This window comes from Cololabis saira, chromosome 3, assembly GCF_033807715.1.
Source record: "Cololabis saira isolate AMF1-May2022 chromosome 3, fColSai1.1, whole genome shotgun sequence".
NCBI classification, from domain to species: Eukaryota; Metazoa; Chordata; class Actinopteri; order Beloniformes; family Belonidae; genus Cololabis; species Cololabis saira.
In genome coordinates, this window is record NC_084589.1 from 14,532,919 (window position 1) to 14,556,289 (window position 23,371).

At 45.5% G+C, this 23,371-nt stretch overlaps 1 protein-coding gene across 4 annotated transcripts in view; it reads left to right on the top strand.

Moving 5' to 3' along the window:
- znf516 (zinc finger protein 516) overlaps positions 1-23,371 on the top strand; it is a 56,837-nt gene that overhangs the window by 22,375 nt on the left and 11,091 nt on the right. For all 4 annotated transcript variants that reach the window (XM_061716327.1, XM_061716328.1, XM_061716330.1 and 1 more), the window contains exons 2-4: positions 5,014-5,084; positions 14,347-16,489; positions 20,014-21,327. In XM_061716327.1, coding sequence (XP_061572311.1) covers positions 14,755-16,489; positions 20,014-21,327 — 3,049 coding nt within the window. In that variant the 5' untranslated portion in view covers positions 5,014-5,084; positions 14,347-14,754. The remainder of the gene's footprint in view (positions 1-5,013; positions 5,085-14,346; positions 16,490-20,013; positions 21,328-23,371) is intronic.

Sequence of the window (23,371 nt, forward strand, 5' to 3'; positions counted from 1 at the left end):
AGCTTCTTTGGACTTGTAACTTCATAAATTCACTCTAATTCGAAGTATTAAGAAAAATGTAGTCCGCAATGAGGAGGAAGTGGATCCGGGTCAGTGTAACATATATAGAAGTTTTCTTATCTTGTTCCTTGGCAGTGCAGTTCAATTTCTTCCTAGTAAGTTAATTTTCTTCCTCTATCTGCAGCTCCTTTTCCCTTCGTTCCCCAACCTTTTCAACCAACTTTTGAGCCTCACAAAACCAAAGTTAACCAGACAATAATAGTTGCAGGCACAAACAACAGGATAACATTCTTCATAGTCCGTCTTTCCCAGCTCACACCCGACACCCCAGTGTGATGTACCTTCACAAATGATTTATTTGGATCAGTAAACCAATTTGCCTTACCTGAAATCAAGCTAGCAGTGTCAGCAATGGCGTTGTGTGATTACCCTCGTGAGGCTGCTTAATTCTTGTGGGATTTGTGAAATTACAGTCGTGGAAGAGTAAATCTCTTCATGCTTCATGCTACGTGTTAATGATAATCCACAGTTGTTGACATCCATATGTTGCAGCTTGGAGTTGGTCCAGGGGCCATTTCCAACATTTGGCCAAAATTTTACCCATGCCTGACCTAGCTGTTCAGGTTTTTAGCTGTTTCTGATTTGAAGATCTGAGTCCATCCCCAGCACCTCCGTGTATGTTGATGAGCTTTTCACTACTTATCGACAGGATGTCTTAGAGAGAGGGTGAGAAGTTCTGACCGGCGAGAGAGACTCAGGCCCCGTTTACACGGAGCAAAAACTGAGGCGTTTTCATGCGTTTTGGCCGCTCGTTTACACGAAAACGGAGCTCAAAGTCACCAAAAACGATCATTTCTGAAAACTCCGGCCAAAGTGGAGATTTTCAAAAACTCAGTTTTCACGTTTGCGTCTTAACAGAGGAAAACGGAGATTTAGGCTTCAGAACGTCACATTATGCAACAGACACGTCACCAGCGTCATGTGTGCGACCTGTGTTTACAATTAGTTTGGCCACCATCAATATTTTCTTGTATTTTACCTGTTTTATATTCTAAAGTCACACTTAAAAGTAACTCCACTTCTCTGTCACTCCAAACGAAAGACTCTCGTTCCGTCTTGGAAGTAAAGCCTGAATTATGGTCCCGCGTTAAATCGACGCAGAGCCTAGGGCGTAGGGTACGCGGCGATGCGCGCCGTACGGTGTGCGTCGCACACCGTAAATCAGATTTACACCGTAAATCAGCCTTAACTGGAAGTTACACGTGTGATTTGTTGATGTTTTTTCCAGGATTCTGATTGGCTGGCATGACGTTAACAGCGTATTTATGCGGATTCGTGTAAACAAAGAGATTTTGAAAACGATCTCGTGTAAACGATGGAATTTTTCAAAACGTAGAGGGGGAAATATCCGTTTTAAATACCCGGCTATGTGTAAACGGGGCCTCAGATCAAGGAGAGCCGACGGAGGGGGTTCAGGCTTCTGCGTAGGACGCCTCTTAAGCACCTCCCTGGGGAGACGTTTGAGGGCATTTCCAACCAGGAGATAGCCCTGAGGCGGACTCACGACACGTTGAAGAGATTGTATCTCCTGGCTGGTCTGGGAACACCTGGGTGTCTCACCTGAGGAGGTAGTAGCTGGTCAGAGGGAGGTCAGGGCCTTGCTGTGACCCCCCGACCAGAACGCTGATAAGCACCAGTTCCTGGATGGATCCTCAGTGTTTATGGGGGAAAGAAAACAGCCCTATGGTAGTGTGGCCGGCTTAGCGTATTGGGTTAGAGTTTTGGTCTCCTCACGACTTACTCATACCGCTAATTATATCTATATGCTAATAGAAATGCTAATTAATATGATTGGCAGAACTCATAAGCTTAGAAAGATGATTTATTTCCACCCTACAGTGCTCAGTATTCCAGAGGATAACATTTGATTTTCACCTGTTATCACTGCTTGTGCATGTGTGGTTGGTTGTGTTTGTATTTTACATCAGTGTCTGCACACCTCGCTGCAACAGCAACTTACTCTTTGAGCCTACACACTCTCACTCTTGTAGCACTGTGGAAACCTTCCAGCCTGCATGGCAGTGTGTGCTTTTCTCCTTTGTGTGTGTGTGTGTGTGTGTGTGTGTGTGTGTGTGTGTGTGTGTGTGTGTGTGTGTGTGTGTGTGTGTGTGTGTCTGTGTGTGTGTGTGTGTGTTTGTTTTTATTCTAGTTTCCCTATGAATTTATGAGCACGGGCATTATTGAACTCTCAAAAGCAGATCTGTTGCCCTGCTGTGGTCTCATATCCGAGCTGAACTTTTTATTTCCACTGCCTGTTCTTTCAGATTTTCAGATGTTGAAGTAAAGTTTAAAAACAAGGCATCCAGCAAGTACATGAAAAGGCAAATAATGTTTTTTTTTACATCAATAAATGAGAAGTGAGAGAATCAGTGCATCGCTTCAAGCGTGGTCATTCCCCCTTCAAAGCATATAAGAGATAATACTTGCATCTCACTGAATTTCATATCCCAAAAACTGTAAAATGGGATTTTCTTATCAGATTTTGATATTCAAAGTGGCAAAAGTAGTAATCTGTTCTCTCTCCCGTCCTTCTGATTGACAGATTTCTCACATCGGTTTCCGTGTGAAACCACAAGTGACAGCAGCCGGTTTTATCAGCTGTGGCGTATTAATGTTAATTTCCGTCATCGTCGGGAGTTTAAATGACATTTGCACCGATATTAATGTTCCGTCTGTGCGAGAATGATGTGCACGCACGTGTAAACTCCTTAACGGCTTAGCCATCCAGCTGCAGCAAGCGGCAAAAATGAAATGACGATATCAGAAAGTGTGAGGGGCGGAAAGACCGGTGGCTGAGGTCAGTGGTCCAATTACACTCCACAAAGACTGATTTAGGTTGGGTTTCAGAGGCCGCTGAGGCGAGCGGACAGATGAGGGAGAGCACAGAGGAAGGGGAAGGAGTTCTGCGAAGAGTGGACAGTGGGGAGTGCTTTGAAGATTGATGAAGGAGTTTCAATTTAGATTTAAATCAGACACTGTTACTCTGAGCAGCTGGACTGCTTCTGGCATCACAAGTAGCACTTGGCCTTTTTTCAGTCTGTTTCTGGGATATATTGTTCTGTATTCACTTAGTTTGCTTCCAAACTAACTTCCAAAATAACCCGTTCAAGTGCTCTATAATTATCTGCCCATGTAAGGAATATAACCTTGTTATGTAAGACAATTGTGACCATCCTTGGTATAATAGTGTGGGGATTAGGATTTGGGTTTAGTGTTTGTGGCTAGATTTAGGTTGAGGTCAGGGTTTGGTCAAAGTTCAGTCCAGGGGTTTTGCATGATTAAAATGAGAAATCCTGTCTGTTTAACAGTCTGTTTTAATCTGTTTTAAAACGAACTTGACTTTGTCTTTTGCTTAGTCTGGTTGGTTTTGTCTGGTGTAAACACGGCTCCTGCGTTTTGGGAGAGGAACGAGCTATTTGTGCTGAGACCCTCAAAAAGCAGTGGTCTTGATCCAAATCATGTGGTGATTTGGATCACCACATCACATTCTCTGATGTGAGAAAGCACACTGAACCAAAAACCAAAACAGGCTGAAGAGACTGTGAACACCTTATTTAGGGTGTTGGGTAATGACTACACGTTGGTTTCTACCAGACTGACATGTGTAGGATGAGATTGTGAGGATGACACATGGACTGACATGGAGTCGCAACAGGTCTCGTGCCTGGTAGAAATCTGGTGATGGAAGAATATAAGGACTCCTCAGGTCAAAAACCAAATCAAATGTAAAATAAGCAGACAAGAAGAAAATCGATTGATACGTACAAAATAAACCAAAGTACATTCACCAGTTTGACTGTTTCCTGCCATCAGTTGAACCAAAGCTCGATCTGTTGTTTTGGTGCGTGGTGTAAAAGGTAAACTAGAGAACCCCCCAATGCTAACCGGCTGAAAGCGGGCTCAATAGCCAGCCGTCATGGCAGAGTTTAAAAGGTTTCCCGTCATATGATCGCGAAGAATAACCGAGTTCATCTACATGGCCTAGTGAAGCAAGAGCTGTAGCCACATGCAACTACGTTGTTGTTGTTGTTGTTTGTGCCGCTCTGTAATTACACCCCCAGACCCCAGAGGGCGGTGCAGGTTCTTTCCCGCAGAGCTGAGTGTTGAGCTTCCTTTTCTTTACTTCCCTTATGCATCTCAGTCACTCCAACCAATGAAGCTAATCTTACACGAGTTGGATAAATGTCAACCGTCTGTAACTTTTACCGATGTACAGCAGTCTGGTTTTCCAGCAGTCTTGAAACCAACAAACGAGACCGACGGCAAACAATGTTGTAGAAAGGCCAACGCCGCCAAGTGGAGCAGACACATTTGCATCAACCAGATGTGTAGTCACATTTCTGGGGAGGAGATCGCCCCACGGATGGAACTATTATGGCAGCTCTCAGGTTATGCAAATGTGTGTGAGGAGTTCAGGAGCGAGGTGTGTGTGTGTGTGTGTGTGTGTGTGTGTGTGTGTGTGTGTGTGTGTGTGTGTGTGTGTGTAAGAGGGTGGGGGGTGGTTAGTGGCGAGCAGTGAGCTCTTTGGGCAGGAGCACCCAGGGGTTAATGAGCAGTGTGTGAAAACAGGCAGTTTGGAAAGGAGGGGGCAGGGAAGCACACACACACACACACACACACACACACACACACACACACACACACACACACACACACACACACACACACACACACACACACACACACACACACACACACACACACACACACACACACAAAGGCAAACACAAAGTGAGTCCCAGAGGAAGCCTGAAGATGGTTTGGCCCCTGAGAAAAGCTCTCAGTGCAGCAGAATTACAGAAGCAGGTATCGCTCGGCTTTGATCAGACTGGTCCTTTAATCAAGGAAGAACTTTAGGAAAATGTTAATATTTAGATCCAGAAATGCTGACAAACTCTCTATGTGTGTGTGTGGGTGTGTTTTGACCCGAATCCTCTTCTCATGTGTTTGTAGTGAGTCAAAGTCCAGAAGAAGACAGTGAAAGAATGCTGCACGCTGCAGCAGTCAGATGTTCCCAGTTAAAGGTGCGTACCGGTCACACTGCCAAAACCAGCGGCTCTCTCAATTCCCTGTAAGTCAATAATGCATTATTAATCCCAGAAGGGGAGTTATATAATAGTTTAATAACTTTTCCATCTCATGTCCCTCTCATTTGACGGTGTATGTAGTTTGTGTGTAGTGTAGTCCGGCCCGCTGACATGTCCAGTAATCCAGCTGCTGTGTGCAGCTCACCAAAATCTAACATGACAGTATTGACTCAAACACCTGCCGCTTCCTCTGCACACACACCAACAATCTTTCTGTCCCCTCCCGGGGAAAAAAAAGATCCCTGCACACAAACAGAGCTGGCTGGCGCGATCTTTCCCAGCCTCTTCACGGAGCAGGAGGAGGGGGGAGCGTGGACTATTGTTCTGGCCGGGTTTAAGGGATGGACGGTGTAGGGGGGAGGAATAGGATGGAAAACTGAGACCCAACAATGCCACAGCCCCCCCCACCTCCACCAAATCCCCGCTCTCGCCGGTTATGAGGATGACCCGCTCCGACTGAGGAGGAACCTCGCTACGCAGCTCAGACCGGAGCCAGCAGTGCTGCTGGTTCGGGATTAGACCTGAATGGGAGTCGGTTCTGAGTCGGGTGAAACCATGAGTCCATCATTCAAACGAGAGTCAGACCAGCAAACCACAGTCAAATTAAGTTTCCTCGTAAGTGGGACGAGGTCAGACTGTGTGTCCGAGGGTTTCAACCAAGCTCAGACAGACAACAGATCAGTCTGAAACTGTGACCATAAAGTATAAAGTGTATAAGAGTAATGACAGTGTAGTAACACTTGAAAGAGATAAAAGCTGTAACACGAGAAAATGAAAACAAATGATCCTAATTTTTGTGAACACAAGAAGTTTCTAGGAAGTTCTTTTCAAGGACCTGATGCTTATCTTAATATTCATTTTTCTTATTCATGGGTCTTATACTGAGCTACATCTTATCAAGGTGACCCTCATCCCTCACGTTATTCTAACATTGTTGTAACTCTTCTGGTAAAATGACTTTAGGCCGCAATATTCAAAAATTTTTCTTGTAAAACTGAAGCTTTATCGTCATAAAATCAACACCATAGTTCAGCTTTTTTTTCTCTTAAACAAACTTGACATTTGCTACTTCGCGACTTTTGTCTCAAAAATTATCTCTTTGTTGTCCCAATATTTTTCGTTTTTCACATAAAACTTAAATTCTCGTTAAATTACAACTCTTAAACTTTTAAAACTGCAAACTTATTTTTGTAAATTACAAATTTATCTTTTTAACATTCTATTGTCTTTTGTTGTAAAATTGTTACTTTATTTACACAATGTTGTAACTTAAAAAAAATCTATTGTTCTTTTTGTTCCTTTAAAAATTTTGAAAATAAGTTTTTTCTTATAAAATTGTCACTTTATTTTACAAAGTGACACCTTTTTTCTTGTAAATCTTTAACTTCATTTTTTCATAAATTCACTACGTCATCCTTGATATATTAGGTTTTTTTGTAAAATGTAAATAATATCCTTTTTAATGACTTTTTTCTGATAAAACCACAACTTTGCTTACGTGACTTTATCTTCTTGTAAAACCCTTTTCTTTCACATCATGAAAGGGTTCAAAGGTTTTCAAAAATCTCAATTCTTTTCTTTTTTTCCAAGTGTGAAACTTTTCTCTCTCCGTCTCCAAACACTTCCATGTGAACACCAGCGCTCACGCACCAGCAGGAACAGCAACGTTAGAATAATCCACATGTTTTATGTTAAACTTGTGATTTTTGGACAGCTGCTTTCGTTGAGCTCCCCGTATCTCATTTATCAACTTGTTTGACATAGTTTCCGACATAAAAATGTTGATCTGATGAGACGTGGGGTGAAGCAGAAGAAAAAGGTTTCTTGTTTTGCTTTGTTCCTTAGATGACACCCTTTTCTGTAAACAGCCTGTGTGTGTGTGTGTGTGTGTGTGTGTGTGTGTGTGTGTGTGTGTGTGTGTGTGTGTGTGTGTGTGTGTGTGTGTGTGTGTGTGCGTGGATGGCCTCGTTACAGCTGTGCTTTACTTGATCCCGTTCATGCTGCAGCGTACAGCAGACCTCTTTGTTTGCCGGTTTAGAGCACGGTGGAAGGTGAAGAGCAGTTTGTTCATAATGGATTATTGATTGGTCTGAGAATACACTGGCTCTGCACTGTGTGTATGTGTGTGTGTGTGTGTGTGTGTGTGTGTGAGGGGGGGTTAAGACTCCATACCATCCTCTCTGTTCCTCTCCGAGCCCTGAATGTCTCCACTTTGAGTAACTGTACGGAGGATAGCAAGATTTTAGTAAAGTGCTCTCTGTATGTTACGCTCCATGAAGCGATGTTTGTGCGTGTGTGTGTGTGTGTGTGAGTGGGCTGTTAATCTTTCAATGCCGCCTGTATGAAACAGTGTTAAAAGCCCACAGTGTGCGTATACAGACTTTGAAAACATTGAAAAGCCCCCTCTGTTTCCCTTCTTGATTCCTCAGTTCCCCCGCATGTATGCACGCGTTTGTTTGTTCCCTCCAACAGAAGGCCCTCTCTGTGGTGGATTTATAAAAATATATATGTTTTCTTTTTCCTTTTCTGTTTTTTTCTTAAGCGTCAAATGCTTGTTTCTGTACCGCTGCATGGGAGGGAATCGGATCCCACTGCCAGCTGGGGAAGGATGTCCTGCACGAAAATGACCTGGAGTCATTAGTGATGGGGCGACAGTGAGAGTGAGTCACTGCGGTGCGAAAGGCAATCTCCACACCCATGGGTGCCGGAGATGTGGAGGTGATTGCCATGATGAGGTGCTTCCTGGCTGGACGCCTTTGTTTTTGTGAGAGAGGATGAAAACAGTGAGGTCTATCACTTCTTGCAAATCTTTGCGTGAGCCTGTTAAACCACACGTGTAAAGGGGCTCGCAAGGTTTGGCCTCTAGAGGGGGCTGTTGAGACGGCCGCTGAGCTGGGGGACTGTCGGTGTGTGTTAAGTTCTCATTTTTTTGGTGCTGGCTGTGTGTGTAAGGGCTCTCACTGGGTGAAAACAAGCAGAAACCAACATTTCTAAAGTAATATAAGGTATTCTTCCGGGTTGCACGCACAATTTAACCTCGTTGGGGTTCAAGATTCACTCCAGATGTGAACTTCAGGAGTCTGTCAAAGAGAAATGGCCCGACTGCCTTGTGAACGGGGCTACGTGTGGATGGGAAAATAAGAGCGGATTTCCTGCTCTTGCCTGCTCTCTCCGCCGCTGCGCTTCAGCATTCAGAAATCAGAACACAAGAGCGTGTTTGGACAAGGGTGGGGGCTGCGGCTGCTGCTGCTGCTGCTGGTGGGGCTGCTGCTGCTGCTGGTGGAGCTGGTGCTGGTGCTGGGGGGGTTGTTTTTGTTTGACAAAGAAGTCCATGTCAGCTGAGTGCGGCCCTTCATTCACTCCCGGTGACTCAGGCTCGGCCAGCTTCAATGTTCATTAGTGGCAGCGTTCTCAACTAAGATTAAGCAGCTCCTAGAATCCACCAGTGATCTTTTTTCCCCCCTCATTCCTCTTCTCTCTCTCTCTCTCTCTCTCTCCGCGTGCGTGTACGGTTAATTATCTGGTCGATGGTCCAGGTTTACACAATAGGCTGGCGTCAGTAGTTCAGGAAATACACCGTCTTACGGTGATCTTTTCAGGCCTCTTTACTATTTTTGATGACTTGGATGATTGGTAATCTTCTCCGTCTGTCCTGGTCAATTTCTCCCTCCCTAAGCCAATTTGTCTTTTTTTTTTGTGTCTTTAGCCCCGGTGTTTGAGGAGCCTGTATTGTTTCCCTTCTGGTGGTTAATCTCATTACATTTCAATTTGCACATGTGACTGTCTGGTGGATGACAGGCTTACTGTTGCATCGTCTCAACCCTCTCAGCCCTCCTGACCTCTCGTCAGCGAGGCCATTTAATAGAGCATAAGATCATTATCTCTTGGGTTTACTCCACAATGAGCAGAAACCGCTAAGTGAGTAACATTTGAAGAGAATATTTGTTGAAATTGAACATTGTAGTTGTCCTTGTAATCTCTACTTGTCCAATTTAGCTGCATATTATAAATAGAAAAGCTGCCAAAATGGCACTGAACGGTTCATTTCCTGATGTTACCCTCAGACTGTATTTAAAAGAAGATAGCAGCCCCCCCCCCTTTAGTTCATGGACTTCATTTTTCAAGTTTGAGATCAGGCGTTTGGTTATCACCATGTTTCTCTTCTGAAAGTTGATGGTGGATCTATTGTGTCATAGCTCTGCCTTTAACGAAAAATACACCCCTGGTTTATTCCACTCACACGTTCTCTGGTTCAGTTGTCTGTTTGGTGTTAAAATATCCCTTTGGAGCCATATTTGATTATTTCTCAAGCCTGAATTATGGTTCTGCGTCAAACCAACGCAGAGCACACGCCGTCACCGTGACGTCGTCATGAACCCTTCGGACTTCTCCGTCACTCCATTTCGTCGCGGTGCAGTACCCCCCGCGAGCGCTAATTAGCGATTTTTTTCCTGAATGGTTTATCCGACTTTTTCCGGTCACAGTGAATCAAAGAGATAAGGACAACTATTGTGCAAAAAAACAAAACAAAAAAAATCACACATAAACGAAGAAAAGGGCGCTGAAAGTTCACGACTGCTTCAAACCAGAAACCAGAAATGCGTTGCTACCAAGCAAACCAATCACAGCCCTCTCCGTCTGCATTTGGTCTGCGTCGCCTCGACGCGTAGTTACAATTTTCGGGAGGTGCAGGTCAGTGACGGTGCAGGTGACGGCGTCAGTGACGGCGTGTGGTCTGCATCGACGCGTACCACACGCCGTAGGCACGGCGTCGTTTTGACGCAGAACCATAACTCAAGCTTGTGTCCCCACTAGTACCAGAAGCAGCAACAGTGGCTTACTAACACCAACCTCACTTATGCGGTGACAACTCTGTATCACTTCAGCAGAAAAATAAAAGATAAAAGGACAACGTAACAGGAGTAGGACGAGTATCAGGGCCGCTGGCCAGAGACGACCTCAGACGGTGTCGTAAAAGCGACTCAACCGCCACGTCTAAAGAGGCACCCTCTGCAAACGTTCCCCCGCGTCTCTTTAAACATCAGATGCTCGCTTCTGCCAACTCATGCACAACTAGCAGGCTGCTCAGAAATCCACCAACCCCCCCTTTAGTTCATGGACTAAACTCTCAGGTCGGGACGCGTGCGTCAGCGACTGATCGGTGTTACTGGAGTTACAATGGCAGCGTGAGTTAGCTGATTAAAATACACTAAATACACATCCTGCTTCATTGAAGAGGTTGACTTAGGTAAATTAAACAAGTAAATTAGGAAACCGTTTACTGAGATAAGGAAATGAGAGAAAACAAAGGTTTTCTTTTTATCACCTCTACAAGAAGACTTAATTTCTCTTGGCGACTGCAGGGGTCCACATGAGAGTTAGAGTCTGGGTTATTAGTTAAAGTTTGCACAAGGAAGGCTATGTTGATAAATAGAAATAGTTACTAGTGTACAGTAAGCATACTAGGAGCAGATAATTACCAGATATTTAACCATAGCTCGTAAAGGTGAGCTGACTCACAAACACCACAAAAACTATTTCTCAAACTGTCAATAAACAAGGTTGTTAACACACTTGCCAGCATTGTTGTACGGTATCAGCAACTCCACCATAATAATACATCAAACAGGAATGTATTTGTATCTTTAGTTATTACAAAAACTGGCTCCAGGTATTACCTCACATTTCCATATTTAAACTTCCTCAAAATATTGGCTTCTGAACACGTCCAACAAGTTTGTTTTCTTCTCTTCACTTCTCTTCACTGTTTTCTTCTCTTCACAAAGCCAATATTAGTGAAGTGAAAGTCTTTTGTTTGCAAGATGAAACTATACGTAGACGACAGGTCAGTTTCTTTTATCAGTATATATTTTGGCGTTCCTGGATGTTGTCCTGGAGCCTCCAACATCCTCGCAGAGCCGGGATGTTTCAGAATACCTTGTTGCTTCACAGTTGATGTGAATTTAAGGGGAAACAGTTATCTCAGTTTGACAGTTAGTGAAAAACACCCGCCTTAAATCTTTGTGTTTAGGTTACAGGGCCGTTTGTAAAATCTAAAGATCAAGATTTCTCTGATAAGGCAGTATTTTTCTTCCCTTCCCACCTCTAACTGCCTGCATTGTATGTTTTTATAACTGAGGATGAAATGGCTGCTTTTGCTCATTTGCTTGGCAAAGCCATTAACCGGGAGAAGGCAGGTACGAGCAGAGGAGTGGATGGGAATCAGGTATGCTAATGACGCTTTAGTTTCTTTGATTTACTGCTTTGCTCAGTGACACGTGCCTCGAGACGAGTAAACAAAGCGCTGGGCAGAGTCGGGGAGGAGGGGCTTAGCTTTCCTCTGAACCTGAGGAAAGTGTGCAGCTAAAACCTTGAGGATACGTAAAGTTAAGTGTGGCATGACGACAGAGACGAGCCTCGTCCCTCATCTGGTCTCCTGCTGAACGGGTGCCAGCGTACCTGTCGAGTATTTACAAGTGTCCATTCAGTCATCCAATCAGAGCTATTACAACAAACCCTGTAAAGGGATTATCGGCTCTTTTAAAAACTTCTCATACGGAAAGAAGTCTGGGTTTGATATACCGTGGGGAACTAAAAGACTCCAGCTGTGCTCCTGGCTGGTGCTCTCCAGGAGAAACCGCTGGAGCTCATTTCAATACCCTATATATCACTTTAAATAGGTGCTGGTGGTGGTGGTGGGGGGGGTTCTTGTGCAGGGCGTTCATTTTCAGCTCACAGGTTTAAGCGATACGATTGTTCTGGCTCTGATCCCCCCCCCTCCACCACCTGATCCTCCTATGATTATGATTAATTATCCACTTGTAATTAGAGCCTGGCAGTAACTCGGCATATGAACTCTGACATGCTACGTAACAGCCTGTAATAAAGGTGTCACTCTCATTTCATAACGAGCTCATTGAAGTTTGTCTCCGTGTTTCAGGAGTCTTGGGATGTGGATTCAGACATCGCACATTTAAAAATGTCATTTTTAAAAGGCAGAAATGGTTAAAGATGTGATTCCCCTCCAGTCTGAGCGTTGCAGCATCCGATCATGAATTAGATGTTTCAAAACGATGCAAAACTTCTCAGACAGGTGTTTGAAATAATGAGTCGAAGCTTCCGAAGTCTCCATCTCCGTTTGGTTCTGTCTGACTCTCCTCGACCCCGTTCAGCTCCCGTCTGAGAAACGGAGCAAAGCAAACTGTCTGAAGAGCCACTTCCTGTTGTGTACTTAAGATCCCTGTCATGTGATAGCGTCAGTTGAGGCGTGTGTGTGTGTGTGTGTGTGTGTGTGTGTGTGTGTGTGTGTGTGTGTGTGTGTGTGTGTGTGTGTGTGTGTGTGTGTGTGTGTGAGGCCAGCACGGGGAGCGAGTAGGGTGGCACTGCTGATCTTGCTGATGTGAATGTGACCACCCCCCCCCTCCCCGGTTACTACCCTGATTGTGTAAAGTGTCGACTCAGCCGCTGTGGCATCACAGCCCCCGGACCCCACACTGCTCAGACACAATCACAGCACACACACACACACACACACACACCCACACACACACACACACACGCACACGTGCACGCATGTACATGAATAGTAGCCGTGCACAGTGTAAAGTAGTGATACACTATGGTCTGTATATCGTACACAGTAGTGGAAGTTTAACTGACACATGCTATAGGTGGTTGTTTTACCTTGTAACTGAGCATCGTCTAGATCAGAATCTGAATCAGAATCAGAATCATCTTTATCAGAATCTGAATCAGAATCAGAATCATCTTTATTGGCCAGGTTTGAACATTGTCCAACAAGGAATTTGACTCCGGTAATTTCGCTCTTTGGTGATAAAATAAAATAAACAATAAAACAAACAAATGTGGTATTTCTATGATACAGAATAAACAGTATAAACATTTAAGGTGCAGCAGTTTGAGGTAAAGAGAGAAAAGAAAAGAAAAAGGGACAGTTCTGAATACAAATAAACATAACCTATTTACAATTTTACAGGGCAATTATACAAAAAAAATACAAAATATTATACAAATTATACAAAGAAATACACAGTGAGAGGTGCAGCTGATGAGCTAATAAGCTTTATTTTAAATATTTGGCTGTGTAATTTGTAGAAACCTTATTGGAAATCTTTCAAAAAGTTTAATTTTCCTTTCCTTGTCGAAGTGATTACGATGCCTGAGCTTTGGTTTGACTATCGGCCAAAACACGTTTTTTTTAGGTTTTTATGATTGTATTTTACTTTATTTTATTTTCTAACTTCAATACAAAACATAAAAAACAGGGAGATCACTAACAGTTTAATATAAATAAAAAATGTATATAGGCCCATTGAGTACATTCATGCGGATTCACACATTTGCTGACACATCTCCGTCTTTACAAAGAAAGGTTTTGAAATAAGCGCTTCGTCTTCGTGTGCGCCTTAAATAGCCCTTAAATAGATAGATACTTACTTAATGGACCTTAAATCTCAAGTGTTCCATCAGAGGCCGCCCTACATGCATAAAGCTGTCATCATTGCCCGTTAGTTTTGCCTCGTCATCTGCAAAAGTCAGCACATTTCTTCACACCATTGAGTTCCAGCAGGAAGCCTGTCGTTGATCCAGGTGAAGAGATTGAGGCCCCTTCTTCAGTGCAGTTGTTAACTTACATTGAAGACACAGAGACGTTCTTCTTGAGTCTATTTGATTCACTAAATGAGGCGTCCTGTGCTGTTGCTTCATGTTTGTTGCTCAGGAAGAAAGCACACGCTTCCCAATTGTATTCATCACAACCAGTTAGAGGTCTTTGTCCCATTTCTTGATCTGTTTTTTCAATATTCTGTCCACTGTGATCCTGTCGCAGTTTGTGCATTGATGTAAATACGCTCAGAGTATTTCAGATGCTCATACCAGAATCAGAATAACTATAAGTTAGCACATAAAAAGAAGACATTACACTTTCCTATTTCATTTATTTGGTGGGGTTTCCTCTTTTAGCCTTACCTATAAAACTGCAAATCCACGTTTTCAGTGATTGTCAGCTGGAGGTCTTTTTTTCACCGTTTTTTAAATCATCTCAACATAAGCAGAAAAGCTTGCAGGCCCACATTAAGACACATTTAGTCCATCTATTTCAGCTGTATATGCAGGCTTCATGTAGTATTTATAAAATAATGCATATTTCCTGTGTCTTTTCCCCCTGTTTTTGCTGTAGGTCCTGGCGTAGAGAGGTGGCTGTGATATTATGACCTGGGAGCTGGGGAACTGCACAACATCTACGGATGAAGAAGCCAATGAAAGAGGACTAGAAATGTTGCGTTCTGCAAGGACCTCTTAAAAAGCCACTCAACTCACACAATGAAAGAGTCATTCATGGCGTGCTAGGCCAGCGTTAGCCTGAAAAAGCAAATGAGATATTATTTTTCATCATTTGGCACCCAGAGAGTGGACGTAACCAAATCGCCTGCTAGATAACTGATTGAATTTTAATGAGCAGCTAAGGCACAGAAGACATCCCTGGATGTACACGTGCAGCGATAGCTTCATGTGTTATTAAGCTGCCAACACCTGGGTACACAGGGTGGCTTTCATTTCTCTTGAATCCCAAAGACAGTCAGAGGTGATGGAGACACAGGCAGAAGGCCAGAGGGAGAAACTGATTGCAGACAAGTACAAACCTGGAAAAGAGATCGAGGGTGAGGACGACAAAGTCCCCGGAGCTTTCAACTGCAACATCTGCGGGCGGAGTTTCCCTTTCCTCAGCTCTCTGTCGCAGCACATGAGGCGGCACACGGGTGCGCGGCCGTACAAGTGCCCCTACTGCGACCACAGGGCCTCCCAGAAGGGAAACCTCAAAGTCCACATCCGCAGCCACAAGCTGGGCACTCTGTCCAGCCACCACTCCAACGAGGATGACGAGGGGGGAAACGAGGAGGAGGAGATGAGGGTGTCGGAGGGTCTCGACGGAGGCACCAGCCCGACTAAGAGCAGCTCTGCCTGCAACAAAATGATCAACGGCGACACCGGCGAGGACAGCCGGAGGAAAGCCCCCGGGCGGAGCTTGAAACGGGACAAGGCCGTCACCAACCAGCGGCCTTTCTGTTGCCGTCTGTGCGGGTACGAGGCCCTGCGGGAAGACCAGCTGCTGAGCCACATCGAGAAGGTCCACATCACGGCCGACGCAGAGGAGGAACCGGTCGCCGTCAAGGAGGAGGTGGTGGCGGAGCCCGACACCGTCCAGCCCCAGAGCGACGGGACCTTCCCCTGCGAGACCTGCGGCCAGGTCTTCAGCCAGGCCTGGTTCCTGAAGTCCCACATGAAGAAGCATGCGGGAATACTGGACCACTGCTGTCGGATTTGTGGGAGACGCTTCCGCGAGGCTTGGTTCCTAAAATCTCATATGAAAACACACAACACCAAATCCAGGTCTCGGTCCAAGTCGGATTTAGCCGAGCATCCCGCCACCATCAATGACGTAGCTCAGGATCCCGATATTGTTGCCGGTTCTGTTACATCCATCTATCAAATGTGCTCCAAATGTGGGAACCTTTTTCTCAACAGAGAGAGCCTGAGAGCCCACGACAAAGTCCACTGTCTCAGCTACGGCAGGAAATCTCCCATCCAATGCAGCCTTAGTGATGACGAGGACTCGCCAGCTGCTAAAAGACGTTTGCTCGACTGTTTGAACCTGCGACCTGTTGAGGAAAAGACCCCGGGGGAAGAAGGGGACGCTGGGAAAAAGATTCTGGGTCAGAGAATCCCAGAACTAGACCCAGTTTGCAGTTACCAGGCCTGGCAGTTAGCCACCAAGGGCCGGGTCGTGGAGCCGGTGGAGCCCAGTTACAAGTCCTCCTGTGGAGGAGGGGGCATGGGGGACGACGGCCTCGCCGGGGTCGCTGCGGTTTTTGAGAAGGAGGGTTATGTCCTGCAAGGTCAGGAGAAACGCAGCTCGGGCCGGCGTAGCAGCACCGGGCTGGGCAGCCACAACTCTCCGGGGGACTGGTCCCCCGAGAGCCTCAGCGACTCGGAGTACCGGCCCTCGTGTCGTCAGGACAAGCGGCGACAATCCCAGTCGCAGGCTTCGTCCAAGATCAACGAGTGCTTTGAGTGCGGGAAGATGTTTCGCAGTCGTCACCAGATGATCGTTCACCAGCGGGTCCACAGGAAGGACAGCGGCAGGACGTCGGTGGCGGACAAGGAGAGAACCACCAGGGACGAGCGATGGGGGTCCACCAGCGACCCAGACTCAGGCTCTCCAAGCCGACCCAGCACCCCGGGGTACGGAGACTCCCCTCCCGCCTCCACTCTGGGCGTGCAGGCCTCTGAGATGGGCACCTCAAACTCCGGAGAACCTGCAGGTAAGTCAACAGTTTATGTAATTTCCTGAAACTTGAATCTCGTCTCTTTCCCTTGACGCGTTTGACAGGAAATGATGTGCATCTGGTTGGAATGTGGTAAACTTAAGGTTAGATCATGCGATAAATATCAATCGTTCAGATACAAAAAGAGTTTGATTTCAAATTGCTGACCAGAAATGATGATTCATGTAACTGCAGGAACTCTTTTTAGTAACAGAAATGACTGTAACTCTCTTCAATCCTCCCACTCGATACCGGTGATGAGCTGTGGTTCCTGATAAATCAGTCACTTTTTGGGGTCGGAACTGGAGCCCCCGTGTGGCCACGTGGTGAAACTGCACCGGTGGCAGTTTTATTGTTAAAGATTGCTGTACGCAGATACTATCAAACACAGTCAGTAAACATCAACTGCTGCTGGCTGCTTTGTTGGCATCGGCGTGCGTGTAAAATGTGACACGGGTATGAAGTTAACAATTAAATGAAATGTTACTCCTTTCAGTGGCATGTCGGTTGTGCGCTGGGCATTTTTGGGATGCCTATCATTTTTGCACCTCGACGACTAATAAACACCGCAGAGCAAGAGGAAGAAAAGAAACCTACCCATGCGAGAACAAATTACCCGTGATCAGGGCTCAAATACGCCAGGGCAATCCTGCCTGTGCAGGATTTTTTTGCCTTTCCTTTTATCTTTCAAACTAAGTGGAGGCAGAGGTTAGGACAGTGCACAGAAAAACGGTTGCCGTGATTGTCTCTGTTCTTCCCAGTCAGCACAGTCGTTCAAAAATAGCAGCAGCATTTTGTTTCGGCCTGTCAAGCTGGATGCTATTTAAGGTCTTCCTGTCTCAGGAAACTCCCCTCACCCCGAATATCTGCGTGTGAATATGCTTTTTTGTCTTAAATCTGAGCCACAAAATTAGCTCGGACGTTTCCTTTATCCCACCGCTGCTTCGTTTGGCGGGCAGTTGTTATCATGAGTGAAGCAGCTAGAGGACTCGACTGCAGCCCAGCAGTTACAAGCAAGGTCAGCTTCTTTTCTAGTTGTAAATGAAGCGTAGACGATGCAGTGTCTTTCAGCCAAGGACACCCCGCAATCGGGTTAACGTGTTCTTCAAACTGTTGTGTCTGTTAGAAACAGTCAACATTGCTCAAACTAGATAAAGATGAACACATTTAAACCTTTGCTAAAGAATAGTCTCATCTAGATGTCAAGGTCTCCATCCAGCAGTCACGGTTTCCTGGTATCGTTCCTCCTTGTCCCCTGCTGACTCCTTACTAATCTGTAAGGTTACCTCCTGTGACACTTCCACTGTCACTTATCCACTCTTCTTACCACAGAAGCGGCCAGGCAGGCCGCCTGGTGTCTGAAGGACTGCTTATTTATAGTGTCACCCCCCGACGGAGGAGGTGTCTGGCAACGGGAAAGGAGATTCACAATGGGACAATCGCTCCTCTAGCTGCTTTTTGCGGGACAAAAAAAAAAAAAGAAAAGATTTTTAACTGAGTCTTAAAACAGCTCTATTAACAAGAAAGACAGCCGTTTAGGGATGGGATAATAAAATTAACGGCCTGGTTAACAGAGTTTATCAGTCTTGCCACAGTGCCCGCTACGCCGCCGTGCTTCAGGGTTTCATCCTGGCAGAGACCGAGATGTTAGTGTTGGCCAGCGCTGCCAACAGGAAGCCCAATGAGAAACAGATGGTATGTTGCTGGTGTTATTGTGAAAACAAGGAAAGGTTGTGGACATGAGAACGGTCTGCTATTACCAGTATCTGATCTGCAGGGCCGTAACATCTCTTCCATGTGACTTTCCATACTGCACATTAATGTCCCACTGGTGACGTTTAACATGTAACAAATAGATTTTCTACTTCTGTTACCAAAATTATTATTTTTATCGATAGGTAGTCTCTTAATTAAATAACACTTGTTTTCTAATGAAATGTTAAACACAGTTATATCTGTTGATGATTGCAAGTAAGAATAAAGAGATACATTCATAAGGAAAAGATAATATAAAACAGTACAGTCATCAAAAAGGGAAGGTGTGGGTGTAATAATGATCAGTGTGACGTGTTGTATAGATGTTTTATTTATTTATTTATTGAGGAGGGCTAAAATTTGGATACATGGTGGAAAAGATTCACAAGGTTTTCCGTCTTGATAACCTTTACCAATATAGATGAGGCAAATGCGCCACCTTGTGGGCAATCTGAGGAACTGCGCCTCCGTGTGGTCGGTCAAGTACGATATCAGTTCAGGTGTCTTCCACAAAATATATAATCTGATTGTGTCATGGTTAAATAAGGTGTTTATCTTGCTCTGTGGACGTTTTTGACATGATTTTGAACTTGTGCAGCTCACGTGGTTCACAAGTCAGTTATGATCTGAAAGCAACAACCGTCTCAGAAGTTTATAACAAACTTTGAGTATCTGAACGAAAACCAAACATTTCAAACCACACACTGATATGTGTTAGTTTTAACTGGTAATTTATTTATGTAGAGTATGTTCTTGCAATAATAGGAGTTATTTTATCTTTGGCGTTTCTGTTCACATATAAATACTGATCAACAGTGCCACCTGCTGGCCAGCCGCCGGAACTACATCCTGATGAAAATGAACGTGGTTGAGTGGACGGACCTCTGAGTTAGTAGATAGTTGCTGGGTGCTTTACTGATGTGCATACGTGTATAATTTAGAGAGAGATATGTGAATTGTCCGATACAGTCGTCAAAGCTCATCTCAACAGGAGAAAAATCTATTCGTGTCTCAGAGTTTACAGAAAATGTGCGGCTGAGCTTTGCCTGCTCTGATACCTCTCTCACTGTTCCCAGAAGTCACAGTTACTAAGTTTAAGAATTCACAAATTTGCCACAAAATCTGAGATTGTATTTTGAGGTAAAAGAAGTCAGTCTCATCACTTTACCACTAGTTCAATCTCACAAAAAGGAAGTCCTAAAACAGTTAGGAAAATACCTGCACCGTGCCCGGACGTGTCTCTTCAAAATCAAAAACAAAATCTTGTTTTACTTGTTGTTAAATCCAACTGCAGAGTATGATTTTAGGAGGTCATTGAGCGAAGTCGCTGGGCCTTACATACAGGACTGTCTCAGAAAATTAGAATATTGTGATTTTCTGTAATGCAATTACAAAAACAAAAATGTCATACATTCTGGATTCATTACAAATCAACTGAAATATTGCAAGCCTTTTATTATTTTAATATTGCTGATCATGGCTTACAGCTTAAGAAAACTCAAATATCCTATCTCAAAAAATGAGAATATTCTGAGAATCTTAAACTGTAAGCCATAATCAGCCATATTAAAATAATAAAAGGCTTGCAATATTTCAGTTGATTTATAATGAATCCAGAATGTATGACATTTTAGTTTTTTTAATTGCATTACAGAAAATAAAGAACTTTATCACAATATTTATATTTTCTGAGACAGTCCTGTACATGTGCTGTGATCTTGTCGTCTCACATTCACGAGTTGACCCGCTGCTCTCTTCTGTTCCAGAGGAGAAACCCTACATCTGCAGCCTATGCGACTTCGTCACCGCCGAGTTGCAGGCCTACTTGACTCACGTCCGTGTCCAGCACCCAGGTGTTTCCAAAGACAGACCCAGCCCCATCCCAAGCCCCAGCTCCAGCCCGGACACCCCCAGCAGCTATCCCAAACTCAAGAAAGCTTTTATCCCGGAGATAAACAACACTCCATCGCCTCACTCGTACCTCGCAGCTTGTTCCTCTCCGGACGACCCCGCCATGACCCCCGTGGATCTATGTGTGAGGGCGGAGGGCGCCAGGGGCGCGGCCTCCGCGAGTCTGGACAGGAAAAGCCTCCCGAGTCACAAGTGCTCCTTCTGCTCCCACTGCACCCACTACCCCGAGGTGCTGTGGATGCACCAGACCGTGGCTCACCGCATCAACAGCAGCAGCTCCAACATCGCTCCCAAATGGGCTCATAAAAACAACTCCAAGGGCTCCAGAGACGGCCCCTTGTCCACGAGGAGACGCACCGGCCCCCCGCCGGTCCTGGACGGGAGGGAGTGTCAACCGCTGCCCCCGGTGATGCGCTCGCAGCGGACCCGGCCTCCAGCCGGCTCCGCCGAGGCTCCGAAGAAGAGCAAGCCGGCCGGCCACACAGCCAGTTCATCCTCATCCTCCGCGTCCACCCCCTGCCCCTCGTCCTCCAGAGGCCCCTCGTCCTCGTCCTCCAGCCCAGCCGGGAGGGTCCCAGCGCGGCCCGTCAGCAGCAGCAGCAGCAAACACTCGGAGGAGCAGAGTCCTCGCTTCAGACCCAAGGCGGACGTTTACCCCCGGGGCAGCTCGCTGGGATCCTCCGGCTCCCTGGAAAAGACCACGGGGAGCTTCTCCCGCTCCGCGGCCCCGAAACCCGGCCCCGGCCCCGCCGCCGCCTCCAGGATGGCCGACCGCTACGCCATGCCTCAGGAAGGCCTGGGCTTCATGCTGTCCAGCAAACACGGCCTGTCGGAGTACAGCCGAGCCCGCAGCTCCCCTCACAAACCACCACACAACTCCCGCGGTCAGGTGCGGGCCAAGGCCTCGAGGCCCGTCACCCACGCTCCCAGCGCAGCGCCCGGCTACGGCGGCTCCCACGCACACGGAGGCGCTCTGCAGAACTCCTCCTCCTCCTCCTCCTCTTCCTCAGCACCTTCAGAAGCTCACGGGGATGTGGTGCGGGAGCCGATGGCGGAGACGCCGGAGATGCCGCCCGACGTCCTGGGCTACCTGAAGAACTACAGCCCGCACGAGCTGGCGGCGCTGTACCACCGCTGGGGGGCGGCCAACGCCATGCTGGACCCCACAGGTGAGGACCCGGCGTTCACACGCACAGCTCTGACACGCAACACTTAACCGCTTGTTTGCCGTAAATACACCTGTAAATACGGAGAGAAGAAGAGACACTTAGGCCATGTTTACACTAGGCTTGTGTTGAAAAAATCGATTTCTCAATTCTAAATCGATTCTCATATTAATTCCTAAAAATCGATTCATATGTCTAAAGATCGATTTTTTTTTCATCATTACATTACAACTTTTGGTAATTTTTTTGTTTATCCCCAAAAAAGGAATGTTTTGTTGGACACGAGAATAACTGGTGCCATGTTTTTGCCTTTAAATATGTTTAAAGGTATGAAAACATTAAAGTGTTAGGTTATAATTGCATAAATAGTCTATATTTCATTACTTTATATACTGTCTTGGGGTTACATTTGCAAAAAATGCTAAAAACCAAATGCTCAAAAATTAAAAACCAAAAAAGACCGAAAATGGAACAAATAAAAACAGAATGTGGGAAAAAATAAAACTGATTTCATCCGTCTCTGTTTCCTCCCTGGATCTGTTTGGTAATTCTGACCCTCACGATGTTTCTTACAGTAGTTCTATCAGCATTCTGGGAGCTGATTGGTCCTTACAGCATCATTAGCTGCAATACTTGCTGTTGAATCTCAATATCATACTAGTAGTAATATTTTGCATAACTACAGTCATATAATTCATGCAACAACTCAAAAAAACAGTTTTAATAACACTAACCCAAATCAATATCGGGATTGGATCGAATCAAATCTTGATAATCGATTCTGAATCTTAGGAATCGGAATCGAATCGATTCTTGACATTTGAATCGATCCCCAGCCCTAGTTTCCACATAGCCGGGTATTTAACAAAAACGGATATTTCCCCCTCTACGTTTTGAAAAATCATTTACACGAACCCGCATAAATACGCTGTTAAGGTGCTATGAGCAGCCAAACCTACAGTGTAACGAGAAGCATAAAGTCATGCTAGCCAATCGGAATCCTGGAAAAAAACATCAACAAATGAGACGAGTAACTTCCAGTTAGTTCCAAGATGAACGAGTCTTTCGTTTGGAGTGACAGAGAAGTGGAGTTACTTTTAAGTGTGACTTTAGAATATAAAACAGGTAAAATACAAGAAAATATTGACGGTGGCCAAACTAATTGTAAACACAGGTCGCACACATGACGCTGGTGACATTTCTGTCACATAATGTGATGTTCTGAAGCCTAAATGTCCGTTTCCCTCTGTTTACAAGAAAACGTGAAGACGGAGGTTTTGCAAATTTCCACTTTGGCTGGAGATTTCAGAACTGATCGTTTTTGGTGACTTTGAGCTTCGTTTTTGTGTAAACGAATGGCCAAAACGCATGAAAACACCACCGTTTTTGCTACGTGTAAACAGGGCCTTAGATCAACATCTAATTATGAGATATTTGTGAGATATGTGTTTTATCTTACACTGTGACTCATGTTGTGGATGTGGATGATTGACAGGTGCTAGTACCGCCCCCATACTGATGAGGGCTTTAATAATTAAGGGGAGATCCGGTGAGCGAAGGCGCACGTGTGCTTTCATGTTTCTGAGGTTGTATCCGGGGCAGCGCGCGCGTCCATAAGTGCCGTGATCGTACATGCAAGAGGAGCGTGCGTTTACACTCATCAGATTTTTTTCCTTCTTCCTTTCCTTTTTTTTTCATTTCTCATGGTGAAAGACGTGAGAGAACCTTTGCTTCTCCTGGGTCTGCGAGGCATGCCTAGTCTCCGGCTCCACTCTCCCAGAAAGCTGTCACAAGCGGTTTAGGTCACGGTTCCGCCTGACGACCGGGCTCGTGCAGATGCGAGCGAGCGGAGAGGGGAGGCGGAACCGAGAGAGAGGAAACAGAAAGAGCTGCAAAGAGCGAGATGAGACAGAATAATTACCCCACCAGCTGCTTTGGAAATGGTCATTACCGCACATCCGCATTATTTGCCCACTTTTCCCGTTGTGTCTCTGGGGTCAAGTGGGGCTGCGCGGAGCCAGGGGTCAGAGACAACAGCCCCGGAGCC